At 41.4% G+C, this 21,500-nt stretch overlaps 3 protein-coding genes across 3 annotated transcripts; all 3 read left to right on the top strand.

Moving 5' to 3' along the window:
• Positions 1–638: 638 nt before the first annotated feature.
• LOC121991149 (E3 ubiquitin-protein ligase PUB23-like) lies at positions 639–1,862 on the top strand. The gene has a single exon (XM_042545169.1). It carries the CDS (start codon positions 639–641, stop codon positions 1,860–1,862), a length of 1,224 nt encoding a protein of 407 aa, XP_042401103.1.
• Positions 1,863–13,126: 11,264 nt separating this feature from the next.
• LOC121990329 (late embryogenesis abundant protein 18-like) lies at positions 13,127–13,543 on the top strand. Its single transcript, XM_042544484.1, has one exon. It carries the CDS (start codon positions 13,163–13,165, stop codon positions 13,478–13,480), a length of 318 nt encoding a protein of 105 aa, XP_042400418.1. The 5' UTR covers positions 13,127–13,162; the 3' UTR covers positions 13,481–13,543.
• A 5,111-nt stretch (positions 13,544–18,654) lies between these two features.
• Positions 18,655–19,613, top strand: LOC121991148 (vegetative cell wall protein gp1-like). Its single transcript, XM_042545168.1, has 2 exons — positions 18,655–19,098; positions 19,476–19,613. The coding sequence occupies exons 1-2, from the start codon at positions 18,655–18,657 to the stop codon at positions 19,611–19,613; spliced, it is 582 nt and encodes a 193-aa protein (XP_042401102.1).
• The last annotated feature ends 1,887 nt before the right edge of the window (positions 19,614–21,500 follow it).

Below are 21,500 nucleotides of genomic sequence, written 5' to 3'. Positions count from 1 at the left end.
GTATACTTGGCCATTGACTTTGACTTGTAAGCCCTATTTTAGGACACCTTCAATAAGGAATATTTAAAGAAAATATTTTTTTAAATATCTCCTTTTCAAATATCCCTTATTATCGGGATATTTGGAGAGATGAATAAAAATCACCAGACATAACTTTATGTCCGGTAATTTCATGATAGATGGCATGCAAGTAGACCCTATAAGAGGTAATGATTACTTTATTAAGATATTTTATTATATAATTTGAGATATTTGAGAGTAAGATATTTGATAGGTGGATCCATAAATATTTTGGTTGAGGAGATATTTTATTGTGAAATTTAAGATATTTGAGGAGTGAAATATTTAATTGATGATGTGGATGTGGGGACCATAAATATTTGAGAGAAATATTTAGTGTTATTGTGGGGGTGTTATGTGTATATCTACCTCAGCCACTATCTCTATCATGATTTTTCGTTTTACCCCTTCCTCTTTACGTTTTTGAATCTTTGCCCATTGACTTATTGCAAGAATACATATCACCGCCGAAAAGAATTCTATAAATTTCTGAGGGTTAAATTGCAACTTACCCCGTGAAAACATCCATATGTATACAAACCCCGTCGAATCGCACAGAAAAGAAAGATAAGCTCGCCATGGAAGAAGAAGAAGCGGCGGCGGCAGCGAAAACAGGGGTTCCTGTCCATTTCCTCTGCCCCATCTCAATGGAGCTCATGTGCGACCCCGTCACAGTGGCGACCGGCGTCAGCTACGAGCGGAAGAACATCGAGAAGTGGCTCTTCGCCTACAACAAGTCCACCTGCCCCGCCACCATGCAACGCCTCACGTCCTTCAATCTCACCCCCAACCACACCCTCGGCCGCCTCATCTCCTCCTTCACTTCCTCCCCTCCTCCTCCTCCATCTGATGGCCGGAAAGTCGACGAAGTCGACGCCCTGCTCTGCAGCATCCGCACCGGCCCCTTCAAGGCCACCCGGCTCAGAAAGCTCCGCTCTGTTCTTTCCGGCGATGCAAGTATTCTCGACGATGAGAATGTGTCGTCGAAGGTGCTCGAGTGCGTCGTCGCGGAGATCGTGAACACTGCCGGCTTCGCCGGCTTCGGCGCCTGCGAGGAGGCTCTCGGCGTTCTCGCTCTTCTTCCCCTGTCGGACCGAGCTACCTTCGACGTTCTAGTGAAGCCAGAGCACTTGAGGCCCATCTTGTCCGTCCTTCAAAACGGCAGCGCCGACGCCCGCGTCGACGCTATGTCCATCTTGGTCAAAATTTCTAAATTGAACAGGGACCAGTGGATCCCCGTCGACCAGGAAGTCGATCTGTTCACGGCGCTGCTGGAGCTACTCTCCGACGAGATCTCCGTTTCGACCAAACTGAGCTCCTGCGCTCTGGATTTGCTGCTGGAACTTGCGGCGTGCTCGCGGCGGAGCCGCTCGCGCGCCGTCGAGGCCGGCGCGGTGCGCGTGCTGGTGGAGCTGCTGCCGGAGGCCAGCCGGAGCAGCTGCGAGCGGGCGCTGCTGCTGCTGAAGCGTCTGTGCGAGCTGCCGGAGGGTCGGGCGGCGTTCGCGGAGCACGGGCTGGGCGTGGCGGCTGTGGCGAAGAAGTTGCTGCGCGTGTCGGAGACGGCAACCAGACTGGGGGTGACGGTGCTGTGGCTGGTGAGCAGATTCTCGGCGGTGGAGAAGACGGCGGAGGAGATGATGGCGGTCGGGGCGGTGAGAAAACTGGTGGCAGTGTTGCACGTCGATGGCCGGCCGTCCAACAAAGAAAAGGTGATCGCCATGATCAAGTTGCATGGCAATTTCTGGAGGCAGTTCCCCTGTTGCCCTAATGAGCTGACAAACTCGATGCGATTGAATCATTGATCGTCGTGTACAAAACCTTCAAACCTATCGACGAAATAAGAATCTAGAATCAAGAATCGAGAATTTTACTGTAAAACTTCTCTGTTGTTTGGATTGGAGAGCTACAGATTTTCCCTTTTGTTCCTGAAAATATAACTAAAAAGTTTTGATGTCTGATCCCTGAATAACATCCTCAGATATACAAGTAAATCATATATCGAAAGTGATCGAGAGAGGCTAAGAAAAAAAACAAAATAACTAAGTGATTGCTGCTACATTCACTTAGCAAAAAAAAAAAAAGAAGAAGAAGAAGTGAAAGATCAATGATAATTGTAATTAATGACATAAGAAATCAAAGAATGATCTTACACAATCAATGATAACGAGAGTAACTCAGAGTTATCCTTTCATCACATTTGTAACATAACTTAAAAACAGTCTTCACATAATGAAACATAAGGACCTTTCCATGCAAAACTAGATATTTTAACAAATTTAATAAACATTTTGGTACAAGGGATTAGCCAAAGGTAACGGGAATCCAATTCACAACTATGATATTTCTACATTCATCTCTCCACTCATTATTACTCTACCTCTGACTTAGCATCGGAGGCTTTTGTTGAAATAATAAACTTAATTTTTTATTTATATGAATGAATATTATTCATTCATTAATTTTAAAGTATATTTCTAGAGCATATTCTTAGTATCTAGTCATGTAGAGTTACTCAAGTGTCTTTTAAAGAGTTGTGTATGCCCCTTAAATGTCCTTTTGTATGTATAAATTAATATGCCCTTTAGTTGACATTTGATAATCAATCAAGTAGATTAAGAACAATTATTATTGAGTTCTACTTCATTCTCTTTCTATCTGGAAAGATCCTCATCTTCATCTCTCCAATAAAGTGGTATCATAGGTTGAAGTGCTCAAGTGATGACCAACAATGGAGTTTCTTCTTTTCATTTTCCTCCTCTCACAAAGGAGAATTATGAGACATGGTGTTTAATGATGAAAGTATTGCTTGGTTCTCAAAATCTATGGGAGATTGTAGAGAAAGGCTATGAGAAGCCTCAAAATGAAAATAATTTTCCTCAAGCAGAGAAGGATTCTTTGTTAAAGACAAAGAAGAAGAATCAACAAGCTCTCATCCTCATCTATCAATGTTTCGATGATTCCATGTTTGAGAAGGTGACCGATGCTACTACATCAAAATAAATTTGAAAGATATTGGCAAAGACTCAAGGTGTTGACAAAGCAAAGAAGGTAAAACTTCAATAATTAAGGTGTAATTTTGAAGCATTGCAGATTATAGAGTCTAAATCCATCATGGATTATTGTTCATGGGTGAAGGAAATTGTGAATCAATTGAAGAGATATGAAGACAAGATAGAAGATGTACGCATTGTGGAAAAGATGCTTCATTCTTTAATTCCTAAATTTGACTATATTGTATCTGTCATTGAAGAAATAAAAGATTTAGATTCAATGATTATTGAAGAATTGGAGGGATCATTACAAACCCATGAAGAAAAGATGAAAAGAAGACAAGAAAAGTCATTGGAGCAAGTTCTCAAAGCCAAGACTACACTAAAAAATAATGAAAAAGGACATGATTATTTTAGAGGTCATGGTTGAGGCAGAGGCCGTGGACGAGAAAGAGAACATGGACATGGCCAAAATTGACAAAGTGAGGGGAAAAGAGACAAATTTAATCAAGCAGAAAGAAGTCAATCATTACCTAGATACTATGGAAGAGCAAGAGGAAAAGGACAAGGCTATTATCCAACTTCAAATAGAAGAAGGTATGACAAGTCTAAAGTTGAATGTTACGCTTGCCATAAAATGGATCATTATGATTGGAAATACCATAGAGCTACTAATGATATTAAAGAAAAGGCTCATCTTGTTGCTGACAATCAAGAAATTGAAGAGTCAACTTTATTAATACAAATCGAGAAAGAAAAAAAAAAAAAGGTGATAACAATTTAGGGTATTTGGATAATGGTGCAAACAATCATATGTATGGGTACAAAGATAAATTTGTAGAGCTTGATGAGAAAGTGAAAAACGTTATTTCTTTTAGAGACTCCTCAAAAATTCATATTGAAGGGAAAGATACAATTCTCATCTCTTCTAAAGATGACAATTATAAAATAATATCATATGTTTACTTTGTGCCAAAATTAAGGAGTAACATTATAAGCTTGGGTCAACTACTTGAAAGAGGTTATGAGATTCTAATGAAGAATAACTATCTTTGGCTTAGAAATCAAAATGCTAATTTACTTGCTAGGGTTGCTATATCAAGGAATAGGATGTTTGCTTTGAATATTAAGACAATTGAAGCAAAGTGTTTGAAGGCTAATGTGTAAAATGAAGCATGACAATGGCACATGAGATTCGGTCATTTGAATTTTGGAGCATTAAAGGCTATGGGAGAAAAGAATATGGTGAAATGTACGCCTTTGATCAACCATCCAAATCATTTATGTGAAGCTTTCCGTCCTAGGAAAAATGCCAGGAAGAGTTTTCCAAAAGAAGCAACATTCAGAGTGACAATGCTACTTGGACTTAGGCATACAGATGTTTGTGGACTGATCAATCCTCCTTTACTTGGTATAAGTAAATATTTTTTACTCTTTATTGATGACTCTGTAAGTACCCCGTGATAATTTTGATGTGATCAACCAAGTCAGGTTAGGTCCTGTTATATTTTGATGCCTTGTGTCTAAGTGTGCAGGAACTTAGGATCACAGGAAGTCGAGCGAAAGACGCAGCTAGCGAGAAGGACGGCACGAGAGAGAGTCGACGGGCTCCGTGTGTTCGAGGGATGAGGTGTTGGAGAAGAGTACACTGGTGGAAGAGAAGGGAGTGCACGGTGTTTCAGAGGGATGAGAAGCAAGAGCGGAAGCTTGCTCGAGGAGAAGGCCGGAAGATGGGTCTAGGTGAGCCCAATTCCAGATGGACGAAATCACCCATGCGATCGGCGCAGCGGAAGAGCCAACGGGGAGCTGCGAAGTTACTGGAGGTAGCCTCAATGTGGTTGGAGGTACCTCCGCGCCTTTCTGTGGGAAGGCGCCTTCAACCACCCATGAAAGGCGCCTTCAACCCTTTGAAGGTGCCTTAGATTGGGCAAAATTAACTGTTAGCGAAGATAAAATCTTATCTTCGCTTGCCTCACTGGAGGCGCCTTCCACCTTATTGGAGGCTCCTTCCAGCCTCGGATGAGATTTTTCAGGGGCTATAAAAAGACCCCTGGACCTAGGAAATAAACAACAACTCAAATATTCATTTTCTAGTAACTTTCTGAGTGTTCAAAGAGTGTAAGAGGCTTCTCCGCCTTCACCGAAGGAGATCTTTTAGTGCTTTCTTTTACCTTGGATTACAATCACCTAAGTTGTAATCAAGTAACTTTCTGTGCCTCTTTATTTTATTAGTTGTTAAACTTCTTTAAGTTAATTGTGCTACTAATCTTGTTTGAAAGATCGAGAAAAGGTCCATTTATAATTTACAAGCAATTCACCCCTCCCCTCTTGCCGGTCGCACAGGTCCTAACAAGTGGTATCAGAGCTAAGTTTATTTCAGAAGGACTAACCGCTGACTGAAGCAAAATCAATGGCCGGACCAAGCCTCATCCCACCAAAGTTCGAGGGGGAGTTCGCACACTGGAAACACCCAAGGGAGGTATTCCTAAAAATTGACTTTGAAATCCTTTTAATAATTAAGTATGATTTTGCAGTTCCAAAAGATCAACAAGGCATAAAGAAAGAAGAGTACCTCTGGACAAAAAAGGAGCAAAGCAATTTCATAGCCAATAGAAGAGCGGAATATAACCTTTTGAGTGTATTACCGCCTCAAGAAGTAAATCACATCAGAAGCTACACATCGGTAAAAGGCTTTTGGGAGAAGTTCCTGGAACTCCACGAAGGAACATTCGAAGCAAAATTTGCATGATGGGACATTCTTCGGAACAAACTAATGAACATCCATCTAGAAAAAGGTGAGAAGGTAGCCAAACTACACAAGAAGATCAAGAAGCTGATCACCGGATCAGGCAACCTCGGTGAAATGGTAACCAACCGGGACTCGGTATGTTATACACTAAACGCCTTTCCCAGAATCCCTGAATGGACTTCGATCGTAGATGCCTACTACATCTCGAAGGACCTAGAGGTAAGTACCCTAGAGGAATTATTTTCAACTTTAGAATTATATGAGACTTGATGTGCAGGTACACCAGTAGAGTCAAGCTAGAATATGGCACTAAGAGCCACCAAGAAGGACAAACCTAAGTCAGACTCAGATATGGAAGGAAACCAAGAAGCGTACATGGTAATAAAGTTTAAATTTTTTTTTAAGTCTAATAAATTTAAAGAACTGCATAACAGAAAAAATCAAAGAAATAGAAGGAAGATTTGATGCTACCAGTGTAAAAAAGAAGGACACATAAAGGAGGACTGCCCGAAGCTCAAAAAGGAAAAAGGCAAAGGCCCCAAGCAAAACAAGCACAAGAATCTCAAGGCCACTTGGGACAAAAGCTCGTCATCTGAGTCAGAAATAGAAGCATACGCCGGACTAGCACTGATGACTAGTCACAAAGAACAAAGCTCCTCAGAAGCCAGCATCGAGTGAAGTAGGGGAAGAATCAAGTTTCAGATCTGACATGGTAAGTGAAGTATGCCTCTCACCTCCTGATCAACATTACTTTGGCATTAAATCTATGACTAAATTAATGTGCAAATTAAAAACCAAAAAGGAAAATTTGAAAAAAGAAAACTTAGAAATAAAAATAATCTTAGCAAAATCTTGCTTAATAGAGGAGCTTGATAAATTAAAAATTGAAAATGCTAATTTAAAGTAACAAATAGAAAAATTAAAAAATTCTGTATGCTCACATTCTAGATATTATCAAGGACTCAATTGGTATTTTAGATACCATAAGGGTCAAATTAAAAAGTTATCACCTAAATATGTTCCTAAAAGACACTTAATCAATTCAGTAGGAAGAAACCTATATTGATTTCCCAAATCTTACTTAGAATAAATTATTTTTTTAAAAAAATTATAATTCGCAGAAAGAAAATTAAATATTTAATTTCTTCAAAAGATTTTGTCTAGAAGTGGCTGTTGTTCCAATATCCAAGAAGGCCTAGTGTCTCGCAACAGCCTGGAAGCTAATTATTGAAATGAATGTTTAATAGACTAACCGTGGAATAGTTAACTAGTATAATTTTTTTTGCCCAATCTAAAAATATTTGTTAATTACTCAAAAAAGTAGTTTTTAAAATTAAAGTATTTTTAGAATTTATGTTTTGCTTAAGTTAGCTCTTTTGTGCAAAACTTTTTATCTGCTTTATATATGTCTGTTCAACTCCTATTAAAACTTTCAGAATTTTTCAATACTTAAAAATATTTTTCAAATTATTTTTTAAAAATTCGTTTATACCTTATTAAAGTCCAGATTTTATCAAAATTTAAACTTTCATGGTTTCTTGGATAATTGTTATTATAATATTTTCCCTTAGACTTTGTTTTGGACTAACTTTCAAGTCATTTTAAAGTACCCTATTTTTTTAATGTGATCAAAGGGGAGAAGTAAGATTAAGTCTAGGGGGAGGATAAATTTAAATTTATTTAATTTTTTTGCACATTTTGTACTTGTAAAAATTATTATCTTACTGTTAGTTATATTTGATTTACCTTAACTTAACTTGGGTTGCTCATATCAAAAAGGAGGAGATTGTAAGTACCCCGTGGTAGTTTTGATGTGATTAATCAAGTCAGGTTAGGTCCTGTTATGTTTTGATACCCCGTGTCTAAGTGTTCTAGAATTTAGGAGCACAGGAAGTCGAGCGAAAGACATAGCTAGCGAGAAAGATGACATGGGAGAGAGTTGACATGCTCGGTGCGTCTGAGGATGGAGGTGTTGCGGAAGAGTACGCTAACGGACGAGAAGAGAGCATGTGGCATTTTCGAGGGATGAGAAGCCAGAGCGGAAGCTTGCTCGAGGAGATGGTTGGAAGATGGGTTTGGGTGAGCCCAATTCCGGATGGACAAAATCACCCAGGCGATCGGCGTAGTGGAAGGGCCAACGAGAGCTGCGAAACTATTGGAGGCGCCCTCAATGTGGTTGGAGGCACCTCCACGCCTTTCTGTGGGAAGACGTCTTCAATAGGGTTGAAGGTATCTTCTGTTAGGATCGATGATCGCGGCTAGAGAGGGGGGGTGTGAATAGACGCCCCAAATTCTTCGTTTCTTCCTACTATTAGGGTTAGTGCAGCGGAAATAACTAAATAGAAACGAAAGCGGAGAATAGCAAACCTCAAACTCGTCGATGTAACGAGGTTCGGAGATGAAACTCCTACTCCTCGGCGTGTCCGTAAGGTGGACGAAGCCTATCAATCCGTCGGTGGATGAGTCCCCGGAAAACCGGCTAATGTAACACTCCTTCTGGGTGGAGAAACCTCGCCACAATGTTTTGCAAAAGCAATATAGGAGATACAAAGAAGAGCAAGAACAAAATACACAATGAATGTACAAATACTCGCTTGCCTTCTCGTCGACTGAAGTCCCGGATGAAGCACCAACTTCACGGACAAATGCCAACAAGCAACTCAGTCAAAGAAGCTCCCCCGAAGCTTCGGAGCTCAGCAAAGCTTAAGCACAGCTTTCAGAAGAACAGCAGCTTGAGGAGGAAGAAGTAGAAAGAGCCGTAGACACAAGCCCTTGAACTCCTTTTATAACCTGCGAAGAACAGAAGACAGAAGATCTAGCCGTTGTCACTCACAACGGCTAGTCCTGGACCGATCAGGCTCCAACCTGATCGGTCCACACTGTCCCTGATCGGTCTTGGGGACCGATCAGGCTAAGCCTGGACCGATCAGGCTATGTCCTGATCGGTCCAGGAGGAGTCTGATCGGTCCCTTGGACCGATCAGCCTTTCTCCTTCTTCTCTTCTGTTTGCTTCCTGATCGGTCTTCAGACCGATCAGATAATCCACAGAAGCATTCTGTTTGATTACTGATCGGTCACCAGACCGATCAGCCGTATCACTGGATCGGTCCCCAGATCGATCCAGAGCTTGGTTTTTGCCCAAACCAAGTCCCAAACCTTCCAAACCAACATCCGGTCAACCTTGACCTGTTGGTACATCATGCTTAGCATCCGGTCACTCCCTTGACCTGCTAAGACTCCCCACCAAGTGTCCGGTCAATCCCTTTGACCCACTTGGACTTTTCTCTTCGTGTCAAGTATCCGGTCACTCCCTTGACCTACTTGACCTTCTCAACACCAGATGCCCGATCACCCTTGATCCATCTGGATTTTTCCTTGCCGGCTTCACTCACCAGGACTTTCACCTAACTTCACTCACTAGGGTTTTCACCTGGCTTCACTCACCAGGATTTCCAATCTGCCCGGCTTCACTCACCAGGACTTTCCAACTGCCTGACTTCACTCACCAGGACTTTTCCACTGCCTGACTTCACTCACCAGGACTTTCCACATCCGGTCCAGAGAATAAGCTACCGAGCCCTCTCTGACTACAGTCCGGAGAACGAGCTACCGAGCCCTCTCTGACTTCCATCCGGTCTAGAGAACGAGCTCCCGAGCCCTCTCTGACCACAGTCCGGAGAACGAGCTACCGAGCCCTCTCCGACTTCCCATTTGCCAAGCTTCCATACTTGGACTTCTCCGTGCCAAGTCTCCATACTTGGACTTTTCCCGTGCCAAGCTCCCTGCTTGGACATTTCCCGTGCCAAGCTCCCTGCTTGGACTTTTCCGAGTCAGGTCAACTCACCTCGGGTCAACCAGGTCAACCTTGACCACGGGTTGCACCCACGATCTCCCAAGCTTATATCCTTGTAAAACATCAAGGTACAAACATTGTCAAACATAACTCGTCAAATATCAAAACACAACTCGAGTCAAGTCAACTCGAGTCTGGTCAACCAGGTTAACCTTGACCTAAGGTTGCACCAACATCTTCAACCACCCATGGAAGGCGCCTTCAACCCTTTGAAGCCGCCATAGACTTGGCAAAACTAACCGTTAGCTAAGATAAAATCTTATCTTCACTTGCCTCGCTGGAGATGCCTTCCACCTTGTCGGATGTGCTTTTCAGCCTCGGATAAGATTTTTCAGGGACTATAAAAAGACCCCTGGACCTAGGAAATAGACAACAACTCAAGTATTCATTTCCTACTAACTTTCTAAGCATTCAAAGAGTGTAAGAGACTTCTTCGCCTTCACTGAAGGAGATCTTTTAGTGTTTTCTTTTACCTTGATTAACAATCACCTAGGTTGTAACCAAGTAACTTTTTGTGCCTTTTTATTTTATTAGTTGTTAAACTACTTTAAGTTAATTATGCTACTAATCTTGTTTGAAAGATTGAGAAAGGTCCATTTGTAATTTATAGACAATTCACCCCTCCTCTCTTGTCGGCCACACAGGTCCTAACAGACTCTTGTAGAAAAAGTGAGTAGATATAATATCAGAGCTTCGAGGTCTGATCGAGAAGGTGAATTTACTTCTTAGGAGTTCAATGACTTTTGTGAAACTTCTGGAATTCAGCGTCTTTTAATAGTTTGTAGATCACTATAACAAAATAGAGTAGCTAAGAGGAAGAATAAAACCATTCTTAACATGACAAGATGCATGCTAAAGGCCAAAAATATGGAAAGATGCATGCTAAAGGCCAAAAATATTCCAAAGGAGTTTTGGACCGAAGCTATTTATTATGCAATCTACTTGTCTAATCGCTCTCCAACATTGAACATCAAAGATCAAACTCCTCAAGAAGCATGGAATGGAAGAAAGCCTAACATCAAACATTTGCGAGTTTTTGGAAGCATTGCATAGGCTCAAGTACTGCAATAAGAGAGGTCTGAGCTTGGTGATCGAAGTGCTAAATATGTCTCTATTGGATATGATTTACATTCTAAAGGCTACAAGTTATACAACCTAAGCAATGACAAAGTGGTGATAAGTTGAGATATTAAATTTGTTGAAAAAGTATCTTAGCCTTTGAAGTAATAGTGAAAAATGAATAATGGAGACTAGCAATGGATGCATAAATAAATGCAATTCATAAGAATAATACATGGGAATTCACAACTCTTTCCAAAGAAAAGTAAACTATTAGTGTGAAATGGATCTGCAAAATAAAGAAGAATACAAAAGGGGAAGTGCAAAAATACAAAGCTCATTTTGTTGCAAGAAAATTTAGTCAGCAAGTAGGTATTGATTATAATGAAGTTTTGCTCCAGTTGCTTGCTTAGAAACAATTCGATTAATTATTACATTGTGATGTGGCAATTGAGCTGTGGCCTCTGAGTTGGATCAAAGTCAAGAGGATCGGATGACAGGGTGGTCAAAGTCAAGGAAGGGTTAACCTTTAAAGCCAGTGTAGATGATGACTTCGGTCGAGAGATAGCCGACTGGGCCATCAAGACGATCGGACTGAGGGTTCGGTCGGACGCTCATCCAAATGACATTCATGAAGCTTCGAGCCAAGTCAGCATTTCGTCGAGCCAACCTTATCCCTGATTCAGAAATAGCACAGTGAATCATCTCAACAGAGTGGTCTAGCCGATCGGACCATATGTTCGATCGGACCAACTGGGCACTCAGTTTGTTTAAGCTTTCTGACTCAACGAAGACGTTGAGTGAAGGCCGAGTCTCCACTTGCAGTTCTGTTATCTGAGCGGGCGATACCTTTGAGTGATAACCGATCAGAACACTCTGAGGTCTCGGTCAGATTATCATCTAAAGATATCATGGGCCCATCAACCCAACGACCTTATATTATCTTTTTGGCATCTTGTGCCACGGAGGAAAAAGAATATTCTACATATAAGCTGTACATGTGAAGTTTCCTCTTTGACATTTCAGAAATTGTGGGTTTATTTTGGAAAAAGTGTTAGATTATTTTTATTATCTGTCCTTTTTTAGAAACACTTTGAGATTCATGCATAAACAAGTTTACAGTGCTTACAGTGCATTTCTCAAAACTTTATAGGCACCTACTATAGATGCTTACAGTGGATTTCGAGAAAATGAGTTAAGAATATACTTTAATAGGTCCTTGTTTTTCAACTGGTGACCGATCAGATGAAGCTCGTTGAGGATATTTTCGATCCTTGCGTGTCGTTGGGCTACTATTTCTCTATCCTACATTTTCATGTTAAGTAAATTGTTTAATAATAAATCACGCTTCATTACCTTAGTGTCATTTGTGCCTTTGTGTAACTTAACCAACTTGTCCCAGAGTTCTTTCAAATTTTCAAACAGTCTGACCCAATTGAGTTCTTCCTTTATCAACCCACATTGGAGGATGTTTAGTGCCTTTGAGTCAACTTTAGCCTTCTTCTTCATTTTTAGGTTCTAATTTTCTGGGTCAAGTGGCACACCAGTTGAGTGATCTTTTGGAGCCTTATACCCTCGTTGTATGCTGAATCATTGGTTGAGAATTCATTAAAAACCCAATCCACTAAGGCTTGCTTGACAGAAAAGTTGCTGCTGATTCATCACAAAGTCAAGAAGTTGATCCATCCCTCATTCTCATACCGGAACATTAATAAACATTATGGTACAAGGAATCTTCATAGAGTTTATATACTGAGTAACTATGAGTTATATATGTTGGTCCAACAGATGCACCCTCACGCTATAAATCCAATCCATCAGGTTTGATTGAACTTATGAAAAATAATCTCCAAGCTCTAAAACCAAATTAAAAATCCAATTGGATCAGTATAATTTGGTTTATTTGTCTGATGTAACTCATTTATCACCATCAGATGTCTCATATGGTTGTTAACTTGTGTTCTATGGTTGATGTTTAAATAGGTGTTTGTTGGGAACGAATTAGGAGGATCATGATCATCTAGACCAGCGGCATCCACTTTTTTACTAAAAAGGTTCTCGGAGGCATACAACTTTTTCCGACAATGTAGATGGTAGACAGTTGTCTTGTCGATCTGGACGTAATCAGAGGTTAGAAATGGGCGTGACATGAGAACAGATTACAGATAAGAGAAAACACCATACAAGCATTACCAAAGATCCAAGAAATAAGTGAACATGTTGGATAAATTGGAAAGAAAATCGTAAAAGAATCTTATATTAACAAATAGCTATAACGTGGAAAGAGCAGGCGTCGACTAGATCTGCATGCTCGCCACGTAGTGCCCTTGCTGTGCCCTTATCCATCCCTGCCTCAGCCACCAGATCCTCTATAAATTAAATCCCGAAACGGATTCCGGCAATCCATCGCTCGGTTAAGAATTTTGGAGCGTAGAGTTCGAGTGGCGATCGATGCAATCCGCGAAGGAGAAGGTGCAGGATGCGGCCAGCGCGGCCAAGGAGAAGGTGAAGGGGTTCGCCGGCAAGGCCGAGGGCAAGGCGGAGTCCGCCACGGCCCGCACGCCCGAGGGCCGAGCGGCGGCAGAAGAGCGCGGCGAGGCGCGGGAGAAGGCGGCCAAGGCGGAGTACCACGAGAAGAAGGCTGAGCACCGGGACCAGTCAGCCGCCGACCGCGGCACCACTCATGTGCCCCTCGTCGGCGAGCACCACCATCGCCCCGTCGGTGCCGATCCCACTTACCCCTCCGCCGCCGGCGAGAAGTATCTGTAACGCATAGGTTTTAAATACGTTTATATGCATGTACGTTATAAATAAAGCTAAACAAGGCGATGTGAGCACGTACGTAACGTAGTATGACTGCGTTTGCATGGCATTCCGTGAAAATTTTAATTTGTCTTTAAAAACGAGGCCAGATCGATAGTCATGTGGCAAAAAGTGAAATTATTCGTCCTCAGTATTTTCGTCGCATCCGATCTAAGGCCGTCATAAGAAAAGTAAATCATAGCATCCTGAGCAAGCATGTGACAGATGAGGTGAGTTCAAATCAATAGTCATGAAAAATTAATCAGAAGACGAAGTAGTTGATCATAATTTAATCATAATTGACTATCATCTCTTTTAAAATATTATTTTTAAATTATAATTTAGGTCAAAATAAATCGTATAGCTTTAAATTATAACTAAGGAGAGATACTAAATTTAAAAGGATTCCATCGTAATTATAAATGGTTTATTTTTTAATCTATTTTGATAAGAAAATCTGTCTTTTAAAAATAGATAAAAATTTATATGGGTAAAAATTTTTAATCTACTAATAATTAAATAGGTTAACATGAAAATGATTTAGTTAATGTACGCATACCACAAATATAAATTTAAAAAAAATGATGAGGTATTTCCTACAAATATAAATTTTTATCTTTTTTTTAAGAGTTCTAAAATTAAAATCTAACTATATATAGATAACCAAAGGGATATTTTATTTTTCTCTTAATTTTGATTTATTTTTTCTCTTTATTTTCACATTTATTCTTCGGCCCCGCGACAATGACCACAGAGAAACAAAGGTACAAAAGTTAGTCAATTTCTTACTTTAAAGAAAAAAAAGCAAAAGCAATCAACATAAAAATTTAAAAATTCTATTAGTTTCGGTTGCGGTCGCTTCCATCCATTGACTACATATAATAAAGACGCAATAAACAAATTTTAAAACGTTAAATAAAAGCAAAAATAAAAGATTTCATATGCTGAGAATTGTTTTGGTAAAAAAATTGAATTAAAGTATGAAAGAAGAGATATATCTCTAATTTTGTAATGACAAGTTGTATATTATTATTTTCTTTCTTCTACAATGTTCATTCTCCGTGAAAGAAAATTAATGAGAAAAGAAATAATAATAAAAGGAGGATTTAGTGGTAAAAATGAATTTAGTCTAATTATTTTTTAATTTATTTTCTTAAAATCACCATAGCTATTGCTATGATTTTTCATTGCAGTGATACGTGGTGATTGGGATAGCGCTGTTGCGTCAAACACGTGAATTATTTTTAAATATTTATATAGAGTTTAAATAAGCCTTTTATATATATATAGATAAAAATCAAAGCACTATTTAATAAACCATCAGCCTCTTTTATAAAAAATTATCATTTGAGCTGTTGATATATTTTATCCGAGAATATTTTTTTTAGTTGGTGTAGCAGCTCTGACTAATTATTATTATTATCATAGTATACATTACTTCTAGTACTATTGTATTTCATTATTAGATATCTAAATCTTATCATTAATCCTGAGATAAATAATCTGACCTCTCTTCATCAAGTTATTGGTCCCTTACGGATGGCTAAAGTTATTGGTCGCTTGTGATGACTAAAGAGAGATGAATAGTCTAAATTTAAAAAATAAACATCTTTCTCAATTTATAATTTTATCAACATCAATTCTTGTAAAAACGGAAATAGAAAGCAAATTAATAAGAAAAAAAACATAGAGATTTTATTTGGTAGAGATTTTACTTAGTTTGTAATAATTCTCCTTCGGATGGAAAAATCTTTTATAGATTTAAATCACTGAATTAACGTTTATAAGTATTATATTTAACTGAGGATTATATTTATATCTCTGATTGGGACATTTGAAAGAGTTCCGAGTACTTATGTAAAATACCGAAAAATGACGAATAATCATAAGGAAATTTTCTGGACTTTTTAGAAATTTTCTAGAAATTTTTCGGACCACGTATGACTTAGGTTACGGGGATAAATATTAGGTCACGGGAAAGTTTGCTTAGGCTATCCCATTTAAACGAGGAAAAATTTGATTTTTCATTTGTTTTTCTTTTTCTTTATTTTCTTTTTCTCCCGCGTGCCCTATTTCTCTTTTCTTCCTTCTCCCGTTGCCGAACTCGCCCAATTTTTCTCCTCTCTTCTCTTCTTCACCCCTTCGTCTCCTCCACCCGACGTCACCGCCCACCCTCGCGCCGTTTCCTCTTCTACCCCGTGTACAAATGTAATCGACCAAGGCAAGTCAGAGCCTCTGCCCTGATTCTCGTCTCCTTCCTCTTCCCTTTCTCTTCATCGCCGGAGCAGTTCTTCTCGACCGGTGATGCCCTCGTGAGCCCGAAGAAGTAGTGTCGCCTCCCTTCTTCCACACGATGTACAATCGACCTTTCTCCCGATCCTGCGACGCTGGTGCCCTAATTCCCAATCCATGATCGCCGTCGCTGCCACCCGAGGCCGAGCCCTAGTTTCTTCACTGGTGAACTAGATTCGATCTGCCCATCTCCGACCACTTCGATCGTTAAGGCGCAGATCTGTTGCCGATCTCTCGAGTAGGACGGATTGCCCATTTCTTGCTGTCAGCGATCACACTCAGGTCAGTGACTCCGCCAGAGTTTTGCCAGCAACTTCATGGGCTGTGAGACTACAAAGTGAATGTTCAGATGTGGTATTGATGTGAGTTTGATTTGTCTTCTCAGCTTCGGTGCTACTGTTCTCCATCGATTCAAAGCATCAGTTATTATCACCTGTTGTGCACCATCTCCGGTTCTGGGACACTAGCGATCGCCTTAAAGATTATGAGCGATCGCCTTAAAGATTATGTGAGTATTGGCTTAAATTATGTTGTTAACAAATATGGAGTGTGGGTAAGTAGTTGGTTTAGTGGATATGCATTAGTAATTGGATCTAATGCTTAGCTGTGGATGTATTGATGTTCTTTAGGGTAAATTGTTTTAGAAATCCACAGCTCCAACCTTGCTCCAGTCAGGTCTACTGGCAGCAAGTTGTCTCCGGCTGTGGATCACCGACAGATCATCCGGATTTGGGTGAGTCTCGTTGTTATTGCATTTCTATAAAGGATGATAATAGTGTGATGTGGATAAGGGTTCTTAGTTTAATAGGAATTTGATTTAGCTACTGGATACATATCGAAATTAGCTAAAATTATATGTTTGATATTACAAGACTTTGATTCGAGACGGTGTCTCGACGAGGGATCTATTTCGGATACAATCCTCTTATTGGAGGCGGGTACCTTGACTTATCTTTTAGATAATGTCATGTTGATATGCTTAGTAGATTTTAACAAATAGTAATAATTATGTTTATATCTGTATCAGTATGTCACTATTTGTTTCCGAGCATATTTTGTTTGTTACTTGTTTAGCATTCATGCCCCTGTTTATTATTTATGTTATAGAGGTAGTGACATACCATGCCATGTGATATACCGGACTAGTCATTTACCATATCTGACCTGTGTACTTAGATTTGTTTATTTGATTCATTTATTTTTGGTACATGTTTAATGGAGGTAGATATGGTCATGATTTGTATGTTTAGTGTCATGCACCATCTCGCATGATTGTATGTTGTGCGATAGTCGACTCCATTATTGTTGAGCATATCGTCAGTTACATGGATCTGCACACACAACCACTCGTGTTAGCGATTTTTATTCAGGCAGGGTATGTTGTAGCAGGTTGCTCTATTTGGCTCCGTTGGTCCACTCATGGGTAGTATGACGCAGCGTGGTAGCCGGTAGGGATCCCTCCTCCAGATTGTCTCAGGAAGATGAGAGCATTGTGCTCCCCCACTTATGATTTGGGGTAGGAGGATAGGTGTACTCTAACAGCATCCTGTCCACTCGGTCACTCATCAGGAGCAGTGAAGGCAGAGTGCACGGTTGTCACAACCCTACCCACTCGGTCTCACTATCGTGTGTGAGATGGCTGACTGGCGTCAGGAGTGACCAGGACATGTCATTGGCATCATATGCATAATGCATTTATTGCTTGTGTTTGCTGCACTTTGTTTGCTGCATATTGGATGGATGCATATGATTGACATGCATACAGGGACATGTATTTTTGGTCTAACGACCTTATTATCCTGATAGGAGGTCCTGGTGAGTACAGCTTCTCCCTTATCTTCAGTTTTGCATTATTTCATTACTTCTGGAGACTATACGCATATTTATTAATGCTGGTTATTATTTACTATGCATGTCAACTAAGTATCCGCTGAGTGTTGGACTCATCCCTCGTTATTACCATTTCAGGTTGAGGCTGTCCGGAGGAGTTCCAGTCACTACTTTCCCCCTTCAGGTTGCAAGGATTTCTGTTTTGGATCTTCTCTTTAGTTTTTTTTTATTATGTTATCGTCTACGTTTTCAGACTTGTACCTTTTGGCACTCAGATCTTGTATGATCCTTTATTATCGAGGGGTTTTCGTTTGGATGTATACTGGTAATTTAAGTTTTATGGGTGTAGTTGAGTAGGATATCAAATTTGAGTTTTATTGGTGTAGTTGAGTAGGATATTTGAGATGTTTTCCTTATCGTTGCTTATGTTTGGGTTTTTACTATTAAATTGCGTGGGTGCTTGCTTAATATATATTGTTATTGTTCCATCCGTGTTGGCCGAGATATATGTGGCCCTGAGGGCATTGTAGGAAGTTTTATATTGTCACCCATACAGAGGAGATGCTGCCGAAATTTCTTCTGGCAGAGATAACTTGGGGCATGACAAATATATTTGGTATCAAAGCCAAGTTTGCGAGTCAAACTGGTACTTCCGGATTTGTACGGATTTCCATTATGTTCATGTTTCAGATTTATATGGATTTTCGTCGATTTTTCTCGTTTCGGAATTTCCCAGGTCAAAAAGGGGGACTGGACAGCGACGGAACATCTCCAGACGACATATAGGTATGATGTTTAATTTTATAGTGTGATACTGGAAGTAATATCTGCGTCATAATTTAACAGATATGAGGCGAGGTGCATCTGCTCCCGTGCTGAGACGTGGTGCAGGACGACCACGTAAGAGGATGTTGGAGTCCTTGGCAGTAGAGTCACCATAGACATTTACGGGAGTTGAGTCTGTCGGTCAGGGATAGACTCTTTACGGTGATACGATCGCATCGGGCTCCCCGACCCCGATGACTCCTTTAAAGGTACCTACCTCGGTTGCACCCGTTATACCCACCCCTACAGTATTTACGGTACCACTAGCGGTACCATCGGCATACCCGACACCTACTCCGGTCGAGCCCACGGCGTACCCGACACCACCGCCACCGATGCCTACTGCACACCCGACACCCGCACCAGCAGCAGCAGTTGCTCCACCTCCGGTACCACCACCCACCGTACCTCCAGCCGCGCCCACCTATGTTGACCCTGCAGTGCCACTAGTGGCACCTGCCCCAGCCTATGCAGCAGCACTGGGGATGCCTCCCCCGGCCTATCCAGGGGTATCACCTGTAGTACCAACTCCAGTGGTTCCGCCAGTTCCTGCAGCCATCCCTACTCACCTCACTGATATAGTTGCGGCACGAGCTCGGCTCCCAGCTTTGGCAGAGTTGATGAAAAGTCGATTCACAGTGTTTCGCGGAGAGACCGATCCGAGTGTGGCCCAGTCCTGGATAGAGACTTTGGAGTGGACCTTCTTCTACATGGCTTGCTCCGAATGGGAGAAAGCAGAGCTGGATGTTTTCCATCTACAAGACGAGGCTGATATCTGGTGGGATACACAACGTTCCATTATAGGCGAGCAGAATATTACTTGGGCGAGTTTCAGAGAGCTTTTGAGAGCCGGTATTGCCCACGAGCATATCAGATGACTCATCGGTAGGATTTTTTGAGTCTGCGGCAGAACAACCGCACGGTGACAGAGTACAATGCTGAGTTTAATCAGTTGGCCAGGTTTTGTCCAGGATTAGTTGCTGAGGACAAATCCCGCATGCTTCAATTTATCTAGGGACTGGATGGACATCTGCAAGTAAAGCTTGCCGATTTTGGGAGTTCATCCTATTTAAAGACGTTGGACAAAGCCCTCATGATTGACTCAGCTCAGCAAAGAGCGTTTCTAGACAGGAAAAAGAAGCAGATGGGTTAGACATCAGGACAGATTCAGCAGCCACAAGCTACCGGACAGCAGCAGAGTGGTCGCAGTCGGCCAGGTCAGAGTACTTCTGGGGCTTCGGGGTAGCCTCAGAAGTCAGGGCGATCTTCATCAGGACGTTCTCGATCTTCTCATCAGAACCGGAAATAGCTCGCCAATGACACTCATTGCACCAGATGTGGGTCCAGAGACCACCTCACCACAGCCTGCTCCCTGGGACAGTCGGTTTGTTATTATTGCAAACTGTCCGGGCACCTGAGCCGAGATTGTTCGCTGAAGGCTCAGCATATGGCTTCCGGAGTGTCTGGTAATGGAGGATAGCCCAATCAGACAGGGACTTATCGAGGAGGGCGGAGTGCCCAATCTTCACATAGCCAACAGAGGACAGCTCCCCCGGTAGCAGCTGCATATAGCATGCATGGATAGGAGCACTCCAGTGCCTTTATGGTACCACAGAGTTCTGTTGTGGGACTTCAGTATCAGTTGCTGCCTCAGTCCCTAGTCCAGTATCAGCCGCAACAGCCACTCGTCCAGTACCAGTCACAGCCCCAGCCGCCGGTCCAGTATTAGTCGTAGCCCATATATTTGTCTCTGGCTCAGTACCCGGCACCATCACAGTGGCAGGCTCAGACTCAGGTGCAGCAGCCTTTAGCAGCACTACCACCTCCACCACCACCAGAGACTGGATGTATACACGCGGTTACCAGAGAGGATGTACAGCGGCCCGACAGATCCGTTTTCCGCGGTATGGTTTTACTTTACGCATTATCCACTGATATGCTGATAGATACTGGTAGCTTGCATTCTTTTATTTCTCGTGCTTTCATGAGGGGCATAGGTAGACTACCTACTCTCAGACCGCAGCGACTGACCGTCTCCCTACCGTCCGGTGAGACATTAGACGTCACTCATGAGGTCAGAGGTTGGTCGTTAGATTTTGGCAGCATGATGCTCATGGTTGATTTATTAGTGCTGGAAATAGTCGAGTTCGATATTATCCTTGGCATGGATTGGCTGTATGCATATAATGTCACGGTTGATTGCCAGACGAGGGTGGTCACATTCCGACCTCCGAACCAACCCTCGTGGGATTTCACTGGCATCAGGGGCGATGACATATCGATCATTTCAGCGATTCAGGCTTAGAAGCTACTGTCACATGGCTGTCAGAGTTTTCTATTATCTTTGATTAATACTGAAGACGGTAGTAGTTCTCAACTCTCTTACGTTCCAGTAGTCTGAGAGTATCCAGATGTATTTCTAGATGACCAGGTTTGCCTCCCAGAAGGCAAGTGGAGTTTGCTATTGAGATGATTCTGGGAACCGCGCCGACATCGAAAGCTCCTTACCATATGACACCAAAAGAGTTGAACGAATTGAAGGTTCAACTCCAAGAGCTTTTAGACAGGGAATTTATATGCCCTAGTGCTTCACCGTGGGGTTCTCCGATATTATTTGTCAAGAAAAAAAGATGGTACTCTGAGCTTGTGTATAGATTATAGACAGCTGAATGTAGAGATTGTCAGAAATAAGTACCCCTTACCTCGGATCAAGGATTTATTTGATCAGCTCAGAGGTACATCAGTGTATTCTAAGATTGATCTACAGTCCGGATATCATCAGCTGAGAGTCAAAGAATCTGATATTTAGAAGACAACATTCTATACCAGATACGACCATTATGAGTTTTTGGTAATGCCATTTGGGTTTAGCGGTATTTATGGATTTGATGAACAACGTCTTTCTGGAGTATCTTGATCAGTTTGTTATCATTTTCATCGATGACATATTGGTCTATTCGCGTTCCGAGGAGGAACATGCGCAGCACCTTCACACAGTCTTGGCGACTCTTCGACAACATCAGCTATATGCGAAGTTCAG

The sequence above is a fragment of the Zingiber officinale genome, chromosome 6B, assembly GCF_018446385.1.
Source record: "Zingiber officinale cultivar Zhangliang chromosome 6B, Zo_v1.1, whole genome shotgun sequence".
In the NCBI taxonomy this organism is placed as follows: domain Eukaryota; kingdom Viridiplantae; phylum Streptophyta; class Magnoliopsida; order Zingiberales; family Zingiberaceae; genus Zingiber; species Zingiber officinale.
This window is presented reverse-complemented; position numbering and strand designations above follow the sequence as displayed.